The following is a 17,241-nucleotide window of genomic DNA, read 5'->3' on the forward strand; positions in this document are numbered from 1 at the left end:
GTGATTAATAATCACATTTCCCTCTGAAATGTTGTGAAGACCAAATGTAAAGGAGCATAAATGTGGCAAAACAAGTTCAGCAACACAAAGTGTTCAGTTTCTTTACACTTCACTGAATATGGATCAGACGTAAGTCAGCTGTGAGTATGATTGTCGTCACCCTCTGGGCAACTTGTGTGGTTGTGTAGTTACTGTTTACATACACCATTTACAAGCACTGTCCTGCTCTTGTAAGTCTTAAGAAGTCACAGTAAAAAAAAAAAGGCAGTGTTAAAATAACCAGATTCCACAACCACTTAAGATATTCTGTTAAATTTCTACCACCTATCTACATACCTGACGAGTCCTCGGCCCTATGCAGTAACCTCCTTGGAGCAGTGGAGGGAGCAGGTCTGACAGCCTGGTGGAACCCGTTTCTGCACTGAAAACGTGGTTGTGCAATATCTTTGCAATGCTGATCATTCTCAGTGTGAGCCAGAGGAGGGAGCCAGCTGGTCAATAATGAATCCTTTGTATAGTCATGGCATTGCATGGCACATGGTGAACAAAGTGATTTACTGTCGCATTCCTCTGTGCATTTCTAAAACCTGACATGCATTCTACGTCTTTTCCCAACTCAGGACAGTTCTCACTCCGTAAGGATACTTGCAGATGTGGCACCTAGCTTCGCTGCTGGGCTCGAAAAAGATACTGTCCTCTGCTGGACCTGGTGAAAAGAGATGATGGCAAAGAGGCGAACACACACACACACACACACACACACACGAGATACCAGTCACACAGTTTTACACAAATGTGCTGGTTCAATTGTGCAGGAAGGAATAAATCAACCCAGTCGTGATGTTGGTTCAGTGTCTTTATTTAATCCAATGGCAGCAAGAATTACAACATTGTCTTTTTTAGCACTATTACAGAGTCATACATGTTATAAACACTACAAATTGACATCAGGCAATCACAGCACGTATATATTGTGGAGTGGTTCCGATATTGTGTCAGGCTTTTGCTTGCACTTCCTTTTTTACTGTAATTACACAAAGGGGCGACACAGACGTATTTCAGCACCTTTACCACAACACGTATCTCTGCTTGAATATGGATGATAAAGATCTTCACTCTCTGGAGGAATCTGACAATAACAAAGTGCCTTTTGTTTTTGCTTCTGGACATTTTGAATAACCAGCAGCAGCCAAAGCGTCGTTTCTTCACTTACCTTGGATGTAACTAGCAAAGGAGCTAACCGCATAAATCTATTGTTTAACCAGCTAATTAATCTGCAGACAAGATTGATGCTAAGAGTATTGATGATTAAACTATTAGCTTATAACCACGTACTGGCTAAACAGCGAGAAGCCACATTCTTCCAGTGCGAGACCAATAAGCTTGTAGTTAGCAAAATGGCTTCAACTTTCGACAGTGACGAAGAGCCCAGACTATTGAAACACTGGCTAACCGGCTTTTAAATGTAATCGCCCGGCCACGTTGTAACATCGAACCCTCACTGTGTCGCTTCGTGTGTGATCACGGAGCGAATTGTTGATTTTTTTTAGGGGAAATACACACATCTAGGACTGAACTAGGAAGTCAACAAGAATATTCCAGACTCCATCTTTCTCATTCACAACAAGAAGACTATCCTCAGACACCGCCATGTTGAGTCCGACTAAGCTAGCTCCTGTAGCATGTCCCTTAATCCCGCAAACAGTAATATACTGTAATATAGTGATAATAAACCTCGTCGCCACCGTAAACAAAACCCGCACACCACCGTCTCAACGATGGGACGAAAGCTCGTTAACAAGACCGGGGGATTTAATCGGATAAGTATTCACTGGTGGGCAGCTAGCTGAACGTTTTGTCCCACAATATTTAAGCCTAATCAGGCTACTCGATCCGACATAAAATGGCACATTCCGGACACAACACTGTATAATCGCGTTATTATTAGCTATCAAAGGCTACATTGCTAATATATAGGATGAGTGAAATAGTGAACAAGCAGCAGGGAACATAACGTCGATGTTAGCTAAGTACTTTAAGCTAACCACATCTCCAGCAGCACTGCTAATATATAGCAAACGTTGAAATTTAACAGTATCATCAAGCTAGCTTCTGATTTACGTTTACAAATAACTCGTTTTGGGCAATTACAACATCGGTAGGTTAATTATTAAACGAGCAAATGTTACTACCGCCAAAACGACGGTATTCCGGATGGCTTTCGAAAAGGGGCCTAGGTCACACTTCCACGTTTTCACAAAAAAAGAAATCCGTAAAGACAACAGAACGACATCATCTGACATGAATTCAATACGCGACACGCGTGCGTGTGAAAAAACAGTCAAAACAGTTCACAAGTTGACGTTAAATTAACACTTAAGGCTTCTCCCGGACTTTCCTGCGGGCCGCACGGGAAAATCCACTCCGCTGCCCGGCCGGCGTCCGCGGGCGAGTGCGAGGCTTGTGACGAAGTCCCGCAGATCCCAAAATTCACGGGGCGTAAAACCGACACGACGATATTTCCCTGACGAGGCTCGAGGAATAATCCGTTTGACAGTGTTTTTGGAATGAAAACATCGTGTGTTTCGACACTTTCCCCCGGTTTGATGGAGCCTCTGTACAGGCCTCGGCCACTTTTCTTAGAGCTCAGGCTGATCCGGAGCGAGACGAAGCAGACAACAGAGGTTTTTTTTATTTTGCTCTGAGGGGAGAAATCCACATCGGACACATTCGGCAAACATCGGAAACTGGGAGGGTTTTGTTGAAAATATCCTAATGAGGCTCGTTTCCTCGCGGCCATTGGTCACCGCTCCTGTCCTACTTAATATTAATGACGTGGCAGACGAATAGAGCGCGGGCAAATGTAATATTCATTTCCCGGATGCAAATTAATCAACGTCCCGCCTACTTGGTTTGAAGAAAGCCAATAGAGAGGAGTTCAGATTGAATCACGCCCGCCTTTGGCTCTGATTCGTCGAGAGAACAAACGTGCTCTCTCATTGGCTGTGCGTGTGACAAACTGAATTATTCACGTGAACGTCTTGAATGGCCAATGAGCGTTTTACTACAGAGAGCCACGCCCCGTGCTTCGAAGTGGCAGCCCCTGCCTTTTTGAGTGGACAGCCCCGTAGCAAGCGCTCGGTCTATATAACAGAGCGCTGGTCCATTCAGCGCTCACAAGCGCTGAGAGCGCCACAGAGGTTAGACCTAAAAAAAGGGGGGAGCGTTTCGGTCTAAACCATCTGGATCAAAAACACTATTAATTGCTCCACTACGGCAGCCTCCAGCTGCGCTCCGTGGGATATCGCCTCCGGAGCCTTTCCGGTCCCTTTTGGCGGCCAGACCGGAGCCGTGGTGGCCGTTAAACGACTGTTCCTGCTCATAAAGCGGCGTGCCGAGGAAGGACGCGTCTCTTTGAATAGACAGGATGCACGGACCGCCCTCCGGCGACAGCGCATGCCCACTGCGCACGATCAAGAGAGTTCAGTTCGGCATCATCAGCCCAGATGAGCTTGTATGTTTTCTGTTCGGGGAGCGGGGGTTTCTTTTGTTGACTATCACACCGATCACACGCACACTCTTATAGCGACTAATGTCCTAGTTCGACACATACAGAGAAGACATGGTTCTGCGTACAATGGGAATTCTTGCTGTTGCTGTTAGCCTAGCCTAGCTAGCTGTGTCAGGCTAGTGGAGCTTGTGTTAACTAGCATGCTGCAGGAAGCTCGAACAAACTTAAAGCACAACATTATCCAAGCTATCTCATGTGCTGAGCCCCCTGTTATTCTTGTAATGTAACATTTTCTTATTAAAACTGATTTCTATTTTTAAAACACAATTTGTACTGTTTTAATGCTTGAATTGATTATTAAGACTTGAGTGCTGGTTATCGAAGCGACAACATACTTAGCTTAGCTTTATTTTCTTCTCCAGAAACGGTTGTCCGTCACAGAAGGGGGGATCAAGTACCCCGAAACAACAGAAGGAGGACGTCCTAAACTTGGCGGCCTTATGGACCCAAGACAAGGTGTCATAGACAGAACGGGAAGATGTCAGACATGTGCAGGTACAGTGTGATGTTAGCATTTCATGCTAATAACGTGTTATTGATCAGTAAGCTGGTGTCCTAAGTTCATGTTTTGAAATGCTCCCTCAGGCAACATGACAGAGTGTCCAGGCCACTTTGGACACATAGAACTGGCAAAGCCAGTTTTCCATGTCGGCTTCGTAACAAAGATCATGAAGGTTCTCCGATGTGTGTGTTTCTTTTGCTCCAAGCTATTAGTGGATAATGTAAGTATAATATTCAGCATATTACAGTACACACTGTTTAATTTTAAACACTGATATTTTAAATGTATAATTTCAGTCGTATTTTTCTGAGGTTTTGTTGCTTGATTTGTTCCATTTGTTGTTGCCTGCAGAACAACCCAAAGATTAAAGATATCCTGGTAAAATCTAAAGGGCAGCCACGAAAGCGCTTGACACACGTGTACGAGCTGTGCAAAGGAAAAAACATCTGTGAAGGAGGGGAGGAGATGGACAACAAATTTGGAATGGAGCAACACGAGACAGAGGAGGACATTTCTAAAGAGAAGGTATTTGGGTCGTGTCTGTGTCATAGTTACTGTGTGTTTCAGCTCTCAACATCTCCTGACCTGCTCATGTCATTGATTTCTCATATCTGACCTCCACTCTTTGCTTTGTGTCCTACGCAGGGTCACGGTGGCTGTGGGCGCTACCAGCCACGCATCAGACGCTCTGGCCTGGAGCTGTTCGCTGAGTGGAAACACGTTAATGAAGACTCACAGGAGAAGAAAATCCTGCTGAATCCTGAGCGTGTCCACGAGATCTTCAAGCGCATCTCTGATGAAGAGGTCTTCATCTTGGGCATGGATCCCAAGTTCGCCCGTCCTGAATGGATGATTCTGACTGTGCTGCCTGTGCCTCCACTGGCTGTGAGGCCTGCAGTCGTCATGCAGGGATCTGCTCGCAACCAGGTAAGACAGTGATATCTGCTGCTGAAGGTTTGGTTGTTGTTTATAATCTACACTATTGGGTAACAACTGACTTCTATTTTAAAGGACGACTTGACCCACAAGCTGGCTGATATTGTTAAGATCAACAACCAACTGAGAAGAAACGAGCAGAGCGGTGCAGCGGCTCACGTCATAGCTGAGGATGTGAAGCTGCTTCAGTTTCACGTAGCCACAATGGTGGACAATGAATTGCCCGGCCTGCCGAGGGTACGTGAGAACCTCGGTGCCTTTCAACATACTGTCAGATATCAACCCAAAGAATGTGTGCTGACATTTTAATGTTTTATTTTCTCAGGCAATGCAAAAATCTGGCCGCCCTCTCAAATCCCTTAAGCAACGGTTAAAGGGAAAGGAGGGGCGAGTCCGAGGTAACCTAATGGGCAAGCGTGTGGATTTCTCCGCTCGAACTGTCATCACCCCAGACCCCAACCTGCAAATCGACCAAGTGGGCGTACCGCGGTCCATCGCAGCCAACATGACCTTCCCGGAAATTGTCACACCCTTTAACATTGACAGGTACACCAGCGTATTTGATGTGTAAAAACCTGAAAAGTTTGATGGCGGCAGATTTACTTACCAATTCTGACTTTTCTTAGACTTCAAGAGCTGGTGCGACGAGGCAACAGCCAGTACCCAGGAGCCAAATACATCATTCGTGACAACGGAGACAGAATTGACCTGCGCTTCCATCCCAAACCAAGTGACCTTCATCTGCAGATCGGCTACAAGGCAAGAAATACAAAGCACTTGTTTAGCAACAATGTGTTTAACTCGGAATGTCTTTTATTTAAAGATTTATTTCAATCTGACAAAAACTGTTTTCTTTATCTCCGTTTAGGTGGAAAGGCACATGTGTGATGGTGACATCGTCATCTTCAACCGACAGCCTACACTACATAAAATGTCCATGATGGGGCACAGGGTTCGGATTCTGCCCTGGTCCACGTTTCGACTCAACCTCAGGTACCATATGAAGACCAGACCTAGTCTTGTATTACATTTTAAATAAAGTAATTTATTTAATACCTGAGCACACTCCTAAAAAGTTTGGCGTAGACATGATTTGTGTTATTGCCTTCAATTTAATTTAGTTGTAAATTGTTATTTGGTCTGAATACAAATGGCTGTAATAAGTGTTTGCAAATGATGTTTAGCGACTTTAACATCCTAGTCTCTCTTCTCCCTCCAGTGTCACCACCCCATACAATGCTGACTTTGACGGGGATGAGATGAACCTCCACCTACCTCAGTCCCTCGAGACGAGGGCAGAGATTCAGGAGCTGGCCATGGTGCCACGTATGATCGTCACACCCCAGTCCAACAGGCCCGTCATGGGTATCGTGCAGGACACACTCACAGCCGTGCGCAAATTCACAAAGAGAGACGTCTTCTTAGAAAGGGTAAGGACACTGGTGGCAACTCGCACATTAACCTCAAGAACATGTAGTGGTGGTTTCATGTGTTTCATCAGGGTCTTTCCACTCACTGTGCGTTTTGCCACCACAGGGGGAAGTCATGAACCTCCTCATGTTCCTCTCCACCTGGGACGGGAAAATGCCCCAACCGGCCATCATCAAGCCACGTCCACTGTGGACAGGCAAGCAGATCTTCAGTCTCATCATTCCAGGACACATCAACGTCATCCGCACACACAGCACCCACCCCGACGAGGAGGACAGCGGTCCTTACAAACACATCTCACCAGGGGACACCAAGGTACGAAGCCGTGAACAATTCAGTATAGCTCAATGAAGAGAAAGTGGTGACAGTGCAACTAACCTCACATTCTACTCGTATAGGTCATCGTGGAGAATGGCGAGTTGATCATGGGCATCCTGTGTAAGAAGTCGCTCGGAACCTCAGCCGGCTCCCTTGTCCACATCTCCTACCTGGAGATGGGCCACGACATCACCAGGCTCTTCTACTCCAACATTCAGACTGTAGTCAACAACTGGCTGCTCATCGAGGGTGAGAACAGTCACATTTAAATACATATTATTTACTCTTATAGTGGTATTGAATGATTTTGCAACAAACCTTTTGTATCAATTGTAGTTTTCCATATTTACAAGTTTATTCCTCGTATCTCCTCCAGGTCATTCCATTGGTATCGGTGACTCCATTGCTGATGCCAAAACCTACCTTGACATCCAGAATACCATCAAGAAAGCCAAACAGGATGTGATAGAAGTAAGCACATGTAATTTCTGCACAGTTTGACCAACTGTTCAGGGGAAACTTTAGTCCAGAAAATGTAATTTACCTTTGCTTTCCACCTCCCAGGTCATCGAGAAAGCCCACAACAACGAGCTGGAGCCGACCCCTGGTAACACACTGAGGCAGACCTTTGAGAACCAGGTCAATCGTATCCTCAACGACGCTCGTGACAAAACGGGATCCTCAGCCCAGAAGTCTCTGTCTGAGTACAACAACTTCAAGTCCATGGTGGTGGCCGGTTCTAAGGGTTCAAAGATTAACATCTCACAGGTAAGAGAGTCAACCGTATACTATATTTACCTCACAATAGATGAATTTGATTTAATGGGATACAGTTGTTCTGACTATCCCTTTACCTCTGTTATTCCCTCCTTTATCTAGGTTATCGCTGTGGTGGGGCAACAGAACGTGGAGGGTAAAAGAATCCCCTTCGGGTTCAAACACCGCACGCTGCCTCACTTCATTAAAGATGACTACGGTCCTGAGAGTAGAGGCTTTGTGGAGAACTCCTACCTGGCTGGCCTGACACCAACTGAGTTCTTCTTCCACGCCATGGGAGGCAGAGAGGGTCTGATCGATACAGCTGTCAAGACTGCTGAGACTGGTGAGTCTGAGCATCTGGGAAGAAAATAGGGAAACAACAATTTCATACATTTATGGAGTTGTGCCGTTAGTGACTTTTGTTTAGTAATGACCAGACTTACTCAGTGTTTTAAATGTGAAAATCGTCTCTGCCCCAATAGGTTACATCCAGCGTCGTCTGATCAAGTCTATGGAGTCTGTGATGGTGAAGTACGACGGCACAGTGCGTAACTCCATCAACCAGGTGGTCCAGCTGCGCTACGGTGAAGACGGCCTGGCAGGAGAGAATGTCGAGTTCCAAAATCTGGCAACTCTCAAACCCTCACACAAGGCCTTTGAAAAGAAGTGAGTCTCACACACACACACACACACACACACCTACAGTTTAAGTGTTGTCTAATAACAAACCGAGGTTTGTTTTAGCCTGATATTCAGGCTCAAAGAACCTCCCTTTGTTTGGTTTAACTTGCGTTGATCCCTTGTTTGTTTGTGTATAGTCAGTGGTTTAACATTTGTCTCTTGTCGATTCTGTTTAGGTTCAGATTTGACTGCACTAATGAGCGCGCACTGAGGCGGATGCTGCAGGAGGACGTGGTTAAAGACGTCCTGACCAACGCCAATGTGCAAAGTGTCTTGGAGAGAGAGTTTGATCAAATGAAGGAGGACCGGGAGATCCTTCGGGCCATTTTCCCCACAGGGGACAGCAAGGTGACTGATCACATCTGTGCACACTTATGCTCTTTAAAGAATCTACTGCTCATACAGTGGGGAAAAAATGCAACATTTCTCCTCGCCTGCAGGTGGTGCTGCCATGCAACCTGGCCAGAATGATCTGGAATGCTCAGAAGATCTTCCGCATCAACGCTCGGACCCCAACCGACCTGAATCCTCTCAGAGTGGTCGAGGGTAAGCCAAAAACAAACGTGGCATGAATATATTCGACATCATTGGCCACTTTTTTCTCCACTTACACTTAAATTGGCTGCTAATGCATTCAGCAAAGTTGCCACTTCATATCTTTGGCTACAGGATTTTGTGAACCACGTGGATAAATAGAATTAGAGCTAAGAAGTCGTGGCTCGACCTCAGCTGCTCTTTAAAGCCACGTAAAGCCAGCAGGGGAATCCACAGCTGTTGCATAAGAAGTACAGCTCAAGTCTTAGAAGAAGTCTTATGAAGTGTGGAAATTATCACGTTTAGCTTAATTTCTTACTATAAGGAAAGTGGAATAACAGTGAGAAGAAAAAGACAACTGTTCCCCGGGTTACTCCTCATGAGTTTCAAGCTCTTTGTATTCTGATCCTCAGGTCTTCAAGATCTTAGCAAGAAGCTGGTGATTGTGAACGGCGAGGACCCGCTGAGCCGACAGGCCCAGAAGAACGCCACTCTGCTCTTCAACATCCACCTGCGCTCCACGCTCTGCTCCAAACGCATGACGGAGGAGTTCCGCCTTTCCACCGAGGCTTTCGACTGGCTGCTGGGAGAGATTGAGACCAAGTTCAACCAGTCCATTGTGAGTTGTCAGATCTCTGTGAGACAGTTAGACATTATTATTATTCTTTTATTTCAAAACAATGATCATACGTTTACCTCTTCTTCCTCAGGCCCACCCAGGTGAAATGGTCGGCGCTCTGGCTGCTCAGTCGCTGGGAGAACCAGCTACTCAGATGACCCTGAACACTTTCCATTACGCCGGTGTGTCAGCCAAGAACGTAACACTTGGTGTGCCTCGTCTTAAGGAGTTGATCAACATCTCCAAGAGGCCCAAGACGCCCTCGCTGACGGTCTTCCTGCTGGGTCAGGCTGCACGTGACGCTGAGAGGGCCAAAGACATCCTCTGTCGACTGGAGCACACCACACTCCGAAAGGTCAGTTTCACATTACTGGACTGTTCCTCCTTATGTGCTAATGATACTGATACTGATATTGTATTAAAGCAAAAAGAAATTCATCCTTATTTAAAGCTTTAAAATGTGCCTTTTTTTTTTCTCAGGTGACAGCCAACACTGCCATATACTACGACCCCAACCCCCAGAACACCGTGGTGGCCGAGGACCAGGAGTGGGTGAACGTCTACTATGAAATGCCCGACTTTGATGTGACACGCATTTCGCCATGGCTGCTCCGTATCGAGCTTGACCGCAAGCACATGACTGATCGCAAACTAACTATGGAACAGATCGCAGAGAAGATCAATGCAGGTCAGTTACTTACACATGCTCTCGTTTTGAATTTGAGTGAGTGAAGCCCTTTCCCCTGATTTCATCGTGGTTCTCTCTCTCTCTCTGAAGGATTTGGAGATGATCTGAATTGTATCTTCAATGACGACAATGCTGAGAAGCTCGTTCTGCGAATCAGAATCATGAACAGCGACGAGAACAAGTTCAACGAGGTGTGTAATGATGATATATTCAATAATAATAATACAATCTCACCGCAGTGGGACAAATTGCCAATAACGTCATTTTCCTGGTCTAGGATGAGGAGGTGGTGGACAAAATGGACGACGACGTGTTCTTGAGATGCATCGAGTCCAACATGCTGACGGACATGACCCTACAAGGCATTGAGCAGATCAGCAAGGTAACAGATTAGACAAAGTGAAAGCATGTAGTTTATTTTCTACACACTATTCATACATAAAAAACGTACCTGTCTGTGGCTCTGAGTCAATGGTCAACCTCCTCTCCTCCAGGTGTACATGCACTTGCCCCAGACTGACAACAAGAAGAAGATCATAATCACCGAGGAAGGTGAGTTCAAGGCCCTGCAGGAGTGGATCCTGGAGACGGACGGAGTGAGTCTCATGAGAGTCCTGAGCGAGAAGGACGTGGATCCCGTCAGAACCACCTCCAACGACATTGTGGAGATCTTCACGGTACAAACACTAACTGGTTTTGTCTAAACAGTAGAATTGTAGTAAGTTGTCGTTGATATTCATTCCGTCTCCTCCCCTGTCTCCTCTCTTACAGGTCCTGGGAATTGAGGCTGTGCGAAAGGCTCTGGAGAGGGAGTTGAACCACGTCATCTCCTTTGACGGTTCCTACGTCAATTACCGTCACTTGGCTCTGCTCTGTGACACCATGACCTGCCGCGGTCACTTGATGGCCATCACACGTCACGGCATCAACCGTCAAGACACAGGACCGCTTATGAAGTGTTCCTTTGAAGAGACGGTGAGAAGAGAATCAATCACTGAATGATTTTTAGAAGAAACTAGACTTTGTTTTCTCAATACCTCTTTTTTGCATTCCCCTCTTAAGGTGGATGTGTTGATGGAGGCATCAGCACACGGTGAATGTGACCCCATGAAGGGGGTGTCAGAGAACATCATGCTGGGCCAGCTCGCCCCGGCCGGTACCGGCTGCTTTGATTTGCTGTTGGATGCTGAGAAGTGCAAATACGGGATGGAGATTCCCACAAACATGCCTGGTATCAGCGTGGCTGGACGTAAGTGGAGAGATTTGTTTGGTACATTGCCGTTTTGTTTTCCTATATAGTGTGAGTGCTATGAAATTTATGTTTGGTTTTCTTATCTTTTTTTTTGCAGCCACTGGAATGTTCTTTGGCACAGTGGCAAGTCCCATGAGTGGCATGTCACCCGCCATGACACCGTGGAACACTGGGGCTACACCAGCCTACGGCGCCTGGTCTCCTGGTGTTGGTGAGTATATGTGCAGGAGTCTTTGGCTCTTCTCCTTGTGTCTGTTGTCATTCGCTGACTTTTTTCCCCCCCTTTCTTTTCGTCTTTCCTCCTCCAGGAAGCGGCATGACCCCTGGTGCAGCCGGTTTCTCTCCCAGCGCAGCATCAGACGCAAGTGGCTTCTCTCCCGGCTACTCCCCTGCCTGGTCCCCGACTCCTGGCTCCCCAGGTTCTCCCGGACCTGCAAGCCCCTACATCCCGTCTCCAGGTTAGACACTGCAGACATTTTGGAAACATGAGTTCGTTCAAAACAAAAGTGTATTTAAATCCTTAACGTGCGTAAGACCTAATAGTAGCCCAAGGATGGAGCCATGGGGTACTCCTCCTTTTTGTTTTCTTCATTCTTAACTCTTCGTTCTTTGTTTTTATCACCAGGTGGAGCCATGTCACCAAACTACTCGCCCACCTCACCGGCCTACGAGCCTCGGTCCCCTGGTGGCTACACCCCACAGAGCCCAGGCTACTCCCCAACATCTCCCTCCTACTCCCCCACCTCTCCCTCTTACTCCCCCACCAGCCCCAACTACAGCCCGACCTCTCCTTCCTACTCCCCCACTTCGCCCAGTTACTCCCCAACTTCTCCCTCCTATTCGCCCACATCTCCCTCCTATTCCCCCACCTCTCCATCTTACTCCCCCACCTCCCCGTCTTACTCCCCCACCTCCCCGTCCTACTCTCCCACCTCGCCAAGCTACAGCCCGACATCGCGAGTTACAGCCCGACATCACCCAGCTACTCTCCCACCTCCCCCTCTTACTCACCCACTTCACCTTCATACTCTCCCACCTCCCCCTCTTACTCTCCCACCTCCCCCTCTTACTCCCCTACCTCTCCCTCCTACTCGCCAACCAGTCCGAGCTACAGCCCCACATCACCAAACTACACTCCCACCTCTCCCAGTTACTCCCCCACCTCCCCCTCCTACTCGACGTCGCCCTCTTACTCTCCAACCTCCCCCAACTACACCCCGACCAGCCCCAACTACTCTCCCACCTCTCCCTCGTACTCCCCAACCTCTCCCTCATACTCTCCTTCCAGTCCGCGCTATACCCCGCAGTCACCCACCTACACACCCAGCTCGCCCTCATACAGCCCCAGCTCGCCCTCCTACTCCCCCACCTCCCCCAAATACACCCCGACTTCACCCTCATACAGCCCCAGCTCCCCGGAGTACACTCCCACCTCTCCCAAGTACTCCCCTACCTCTCCAAAGTACTCCCCAACATCTCCGAAGTATTCCCCTACCTCTCCCACCTACTCCCCAACGACGCCGAAATACAGCCCCACCTCTCCTACCTACTCTCCGACCTCTCCCACCTACACCCCCACCAGCCCCAAATACTCCCCGACCTCCCCGACTTACTCCCCAACCTCACCCAAGTATTCACCCACGTCTCCTACGTACTCGCCAACTAGTCCTAAAGGCTCCACCTACAGCCCCACCTCCCCTGGATACAGCCCCACCTCACCCACCTACAGCCCGGCCATCAGCCCCGACGACAGCGACGAGGAGACCAACTGATGAGCCACCGCGGAGGAGGAGGGGCACCTGAAAACCCCGTGTCACCTCACGGAGGACACTTGAAGGACAGCGCATTTTAACCAGCTGGAGGTGGCAGTGTTTTTAGCCACAGGGGTCCCAACTGTTGCCCCCCAAAAATCAAAAATAAAACTATGATGTGAAAGACTTGAACTGCTTTGCCTGAAGGAAAAAAAAGGCTGCCTTTTGAAATAGTTTTTTAATTTTCACATGGGATGTTGAAGCAAAACCGCAGATCCCAAGAGGGAATGAAAAGGAGAGGAGGATGTGGTGAACACATGAGGGGGAGAACATGTCCCTTTTTAACTTTCTAGTGTATTACATCCAGTCTCTCTCTCATTCTCTAAATGTTGGGTGTATAGTCGTTGCTGGAAAGCATACACTTTGCCAAAAGCCTTTTTTTGAAAAGCTGAGTGGATTGTATTCATCACTAAAGCATAAGCTCTAAAGAAAATCAAGGAGGTAAGGTTTAGACTTTGTTTACTGCATTTTTCACCAAGGTGTATCTTGTTAGACCTTTTGCTTCTTTTGTTAAAGTCCAGTTGCTGCCAGGTTTGGTGGCATTTTGTAAAAGAAGATGGAGTTTTAGGTGTTTGATGGGTCGGATTGTCTGCCGGCGAGTTGGATGATATATATATATATACATTATAGGAGAGAGAAACTGGCTTGGAAGGAAATTTAACTCTGAACATCGTTAACTACGTAGGTGCGTGTACCCATCGCCCTCCCATCTTCCGCCTTCACACCCCAAAGACAAAACTTCAAAGATGTCATGAATGCACCCACCAGCATCCTCTTGTCCTCTACCATTTTGCAGACTTGTGCATCAAAAGCAAAAAAAAAAAAAAATACTAAAACTAAAAAAACTTTTCCAGATACTATTCTTCCCATGACATTGGGAATTTAAAGATTTATATGGAAGAAAATAATCGTGAGAATTATTATTCTGTCTTTAAGTTTGATTCTCGGATGAACTGGGGCGCACACGGACGAGGGATACCAGTTTGGCGTTGCTGCTTCTGTCATTGTTTTGCATGAGTAGCACATGTTAATGCGTTTTAATCAAACTTTAGGTTGAAATTTGTCTTTTTGGATTCCCTCCCACTTCTTTGATAATCTTCGTCCCATTTCTAATAGTTGACGTGTACCCAGGTTTATTTGGACTATTCAGTTTATTTAAGAAAAAGTTAACTGCTATTCTGTGTGAATATGAATAGAGAAAAATTAAGAATTTCAATTTGTTATTATTTTTTTTTGAGGGGGGGGTTTCTCTTGTTTGCTTTTGGTGACTTTGTGAACCTTGTATGCAGGAGGCTCGTGTTCATATACTGTGGATGAAGGGGCAGGGGACGGAGGGGAGTGCGTTTTTTTGTTTTTGTTTCCACCTCCCTCTGCTCTCCCCCAATAGTCCAGCCATCATAGCGACGGCTCTTTTCACGAACAGTTGTACGAAAATGTCGCATGCTGCCGCCGGGTTGTGGCATCGCTTCGGTTACATGGACAAAACAAAAAGTTGTGACATTTTTTCTTCAGAACAGAGTGAAACTGTTTATTTTTCTTTTAAGCAGAGATCGTCCAAAGAAACATCCCTTTTGGGCCTCTCTTAAAAAATAAACCTTACCCACTACATTAGTGTGACCTTTCTTTTGAATATGGGTGCTTTCTCACACGACTCGACCCAGTTTGGTCTGTATGCTTGATGACAATGGAACAATTTTTTTCCCCCCCTTTCCCTCCTCGTTCCAATTTGATCATTCGTTGCGGTTTCTGATTTATTATTTTTGGATGAGCTGGGTCGCCTCCCTCTTCTCTCTTCATCCACAAGTCATCCTCATTTCTGAAATCAGTGTTTCTTTTTTCTTCCAGTGTACGTACCAGTGACGTGGGGGAGGGTGGGGGATGTATCTGATCCTACTGGGAGTCCCGAGGAAGTAAAAAAAAAATGCAACCAGTGATTATTTTTGCGTTCTGTTTTTGAAAGTGTTTCGTCTAATTTTGTGAAACGTTGCTTCCGATTGGGTCGTCTTGAATTGACAGGGACGCATCCTCTGGCCTTTGAGATGAAGCAGGGTTGGTTGGTTGCTGCACTTCGTTCATATTGTGGTGGAGCTTGTTTCCTTTTAAGCCACTTAAATGTCACGTTTTGTCCACTATGCTTGCATCCAATCCTGTCGTCTTAACTGTGTGCCGTCCGGTCAATTCAGGGCGCTGGGACTCCCAGGGTGTATGAATGATTGAAAGTGTGTATGTGTGTGCGGTTAGCGTGTGTCCAGAGGTGAGACAGGGTTTCGAGCGGAGGAAGGACGCCACGTCTGGGCAAAGGAAGGTTTAACTTAAAATTGCCACTGTATAGAAATCGATTCATTATCTCATTCTCTGTATCTTTGTTCTGTTTGTTTTTTGACTTGGAAAAAGAATAAAAGTTTTACTACATGTTTCTGCCTGTTTTGTCACACGTTTGTAACATGTTGTCTGGGGAATGGAAAAAGTATTTGACTAGATTTATTTCACATGTGGGTAAAATCTGATGTGTGAAAATATTTAGACATCTTGAAAAATGTTTGAATTATAGCTGAAACCACTAAATAGCATCTAAACATAGATACTGTATAATGCTATTTTTATAATAAGTACCTTTATTGATCGTCTTATAATATGTAGGTCTGATAAAGGCCCATTTATCTTGAGTGAAAAATGCTTGATGCTGATTACAATCAATTATAGCAGAAAAGCATAAAAAAATAAAACTTAACAAGAGGACAGACTTTTTCTATCAATGTACTTGTAAACATTACTGAAGTTTACTTACATACAACAAAATGCACTTAAAGTGGCAAAAGTAAAGGTACTGCACGTTTCAGATTGTATATAGATATAAATATATGTATATAGAGTGAAACTAACATGTCCCATCCACCTGGGGGTGCTGTGATCCCACCTGCTCCTTAACAAATCAGGCTCATTCACAACTAATAATGAAGACACTGGCCCCAGATCTTCTAGAAACAGGATCATATTGATTATTGGAGGCTGGTTTATCTGCTGAGTCACTTCAACCATCTGAGGTGAAAATCTGTCGTTTAGCGTAGAATTGAACGTAGAATTGAACAATTCTCAAGGATTTATCGGTTACAGGTTCGGATCCTGGGTCTGTCTAAGTGACCTCTGCTTTAAAGTGTGAGGGGTTCTTAAATACCGCCCCTATAGGAGATAAGATAATGAATAAGTTCAAAATGCATCAATGGAAACTGACAATACTGCAGCGACGATGATACTTTAGTTGCGTAAACAGTATTTAAATGGTTTTGTTAAAAATCTTAATTGGTTAAACTTAAAAAAACGATTTTCTAAACCATCCAATGTACTTCAGTTGATTTAGTCGTACGTGAAATGGAAAATTCCAGTCACAGACTCAACTGACTCAGCGTTTTCTCAACTCAAAGCGGGAACATGGACTTTATGAACTTGGAAGGACCCTCGTTTGAGGGCGTGATGTTTATAGATAAGTTAAATTGTTTGGTGAGGAGGATGATATCATCTATAGTAAGTATACACACCCTCGAGGAGATAATCAGTGGGCTCACCCAGTGGGTCCCCCCGCCTTGTGTAACGTTCACCTGTAGAAATTATGAATCACTCGACCCCTTGATGTGCTGCTTACACTTGCACATACATAAAGGCGTGTTTAACTGGGGAAACCATGCGTGACTAACAACTGTATTTGGGTCAGTTGCTATGGCGATATTTTCCAACTGTGGAGTGAGTCATTAATGCGAGGCTGCCTGGTGAGAGTCTGGGATCATATTTTTAAAGAGAAAAAAGTTATGCTTTACAGAAAGTATTTGAATTAATGAACGAAAGCAAACAAAAAGGTTACAAGCAAACGCCCCGGCCTCCGGGATCCTGACTTTTTCTCACACCCTCATTTTGAGAGTTTCAGATCAGACTTCAAAACTTAATTTAAATCATGCTAAACCTTTTTTTTATTAGATTTCAACCTTTCAAATCTTTTCTGAGTTTCAGGAATATGGCATAATATTTATCCCAGAGTAAGTAGTGGTGAGGAAGCTGAGGAAGAGGAGTTTAATGGATTTTGAAGACATTTTGTAATTTTTCAAAGAAAGAAACACAAAAGAAGTTGCTAGTTTGGTTTTATTAGC

General features: G+C 45.6%; 1 protein-coding gene across 1 annotated transcript; it reads left to right on the forward strand.

Moving 5' to 3' along the window:
- Window positions 1-1,448: 1,448 nt before the first annotated feature.
- On the forward strand, window positions 1,449-15,516 carry polr2a (RNA polymerase II subunit A). The gene is given in 30 exon segments (XM_035148349.2): window positions 1,449-3,514; window positions 3,934-4,066; window positions 4,157-4,293; window positions 4,425-4,598; window positions 4,719-5,000; window positions 5,085-5,246; window positions 5,335-5,555; window positions 5,636-5,768; window positions 5,878-6,002; window positions 6,229-6,439; window positions 6,546-6,755; window positions 6,839-7,007; window positions 7,135-7,229; window positions 7,323-7,526; window positions 7,638-7,860; window positions 8,000-8,183; window positions 8,375-8,546; window positions 8,639-8,744; window positions 9,146-9,351; window positions 9,443-9,706; window positions 9,832-10,039; window positions 10,130-10,230; window positions 10,317-10,421; window positions 10,534-10,716; window positions 10,811-11,014; window positions 11,102-11,288; window positions 11,389-11,502; window positions 11,600-11,749; window positions 11,917-12,246; window positions 12,249-15,516. Coding segments are annotated over 30 exon segments (5,895 nt in total). The 5' UTR covers window positions 1,449-3,427; the 3' UTR covers window positions 13,064-15,516.
- The last annotated feature ends 1,725 nt before the right edge of the window (window positions 15,517-17,241 follow it).

Source organism: Hippoglossus stenolepis, chromosome 23, assembly GCF_022539355.2.
Source record: "Hippoglossus stenolepis isolate QCI-W04-F060 chromosome 23, HSTE1.2, whole genome shotgun sequence".
In the NCBI taxonomy this organism is placed as follows: domain Eukaryota; kingdom Metazoa; phylum Chordata; class Actinopteri; order Pleuronectiformes; family Pleuronectidae; genus Hippoglossus; species Hippoglossus stenolepis.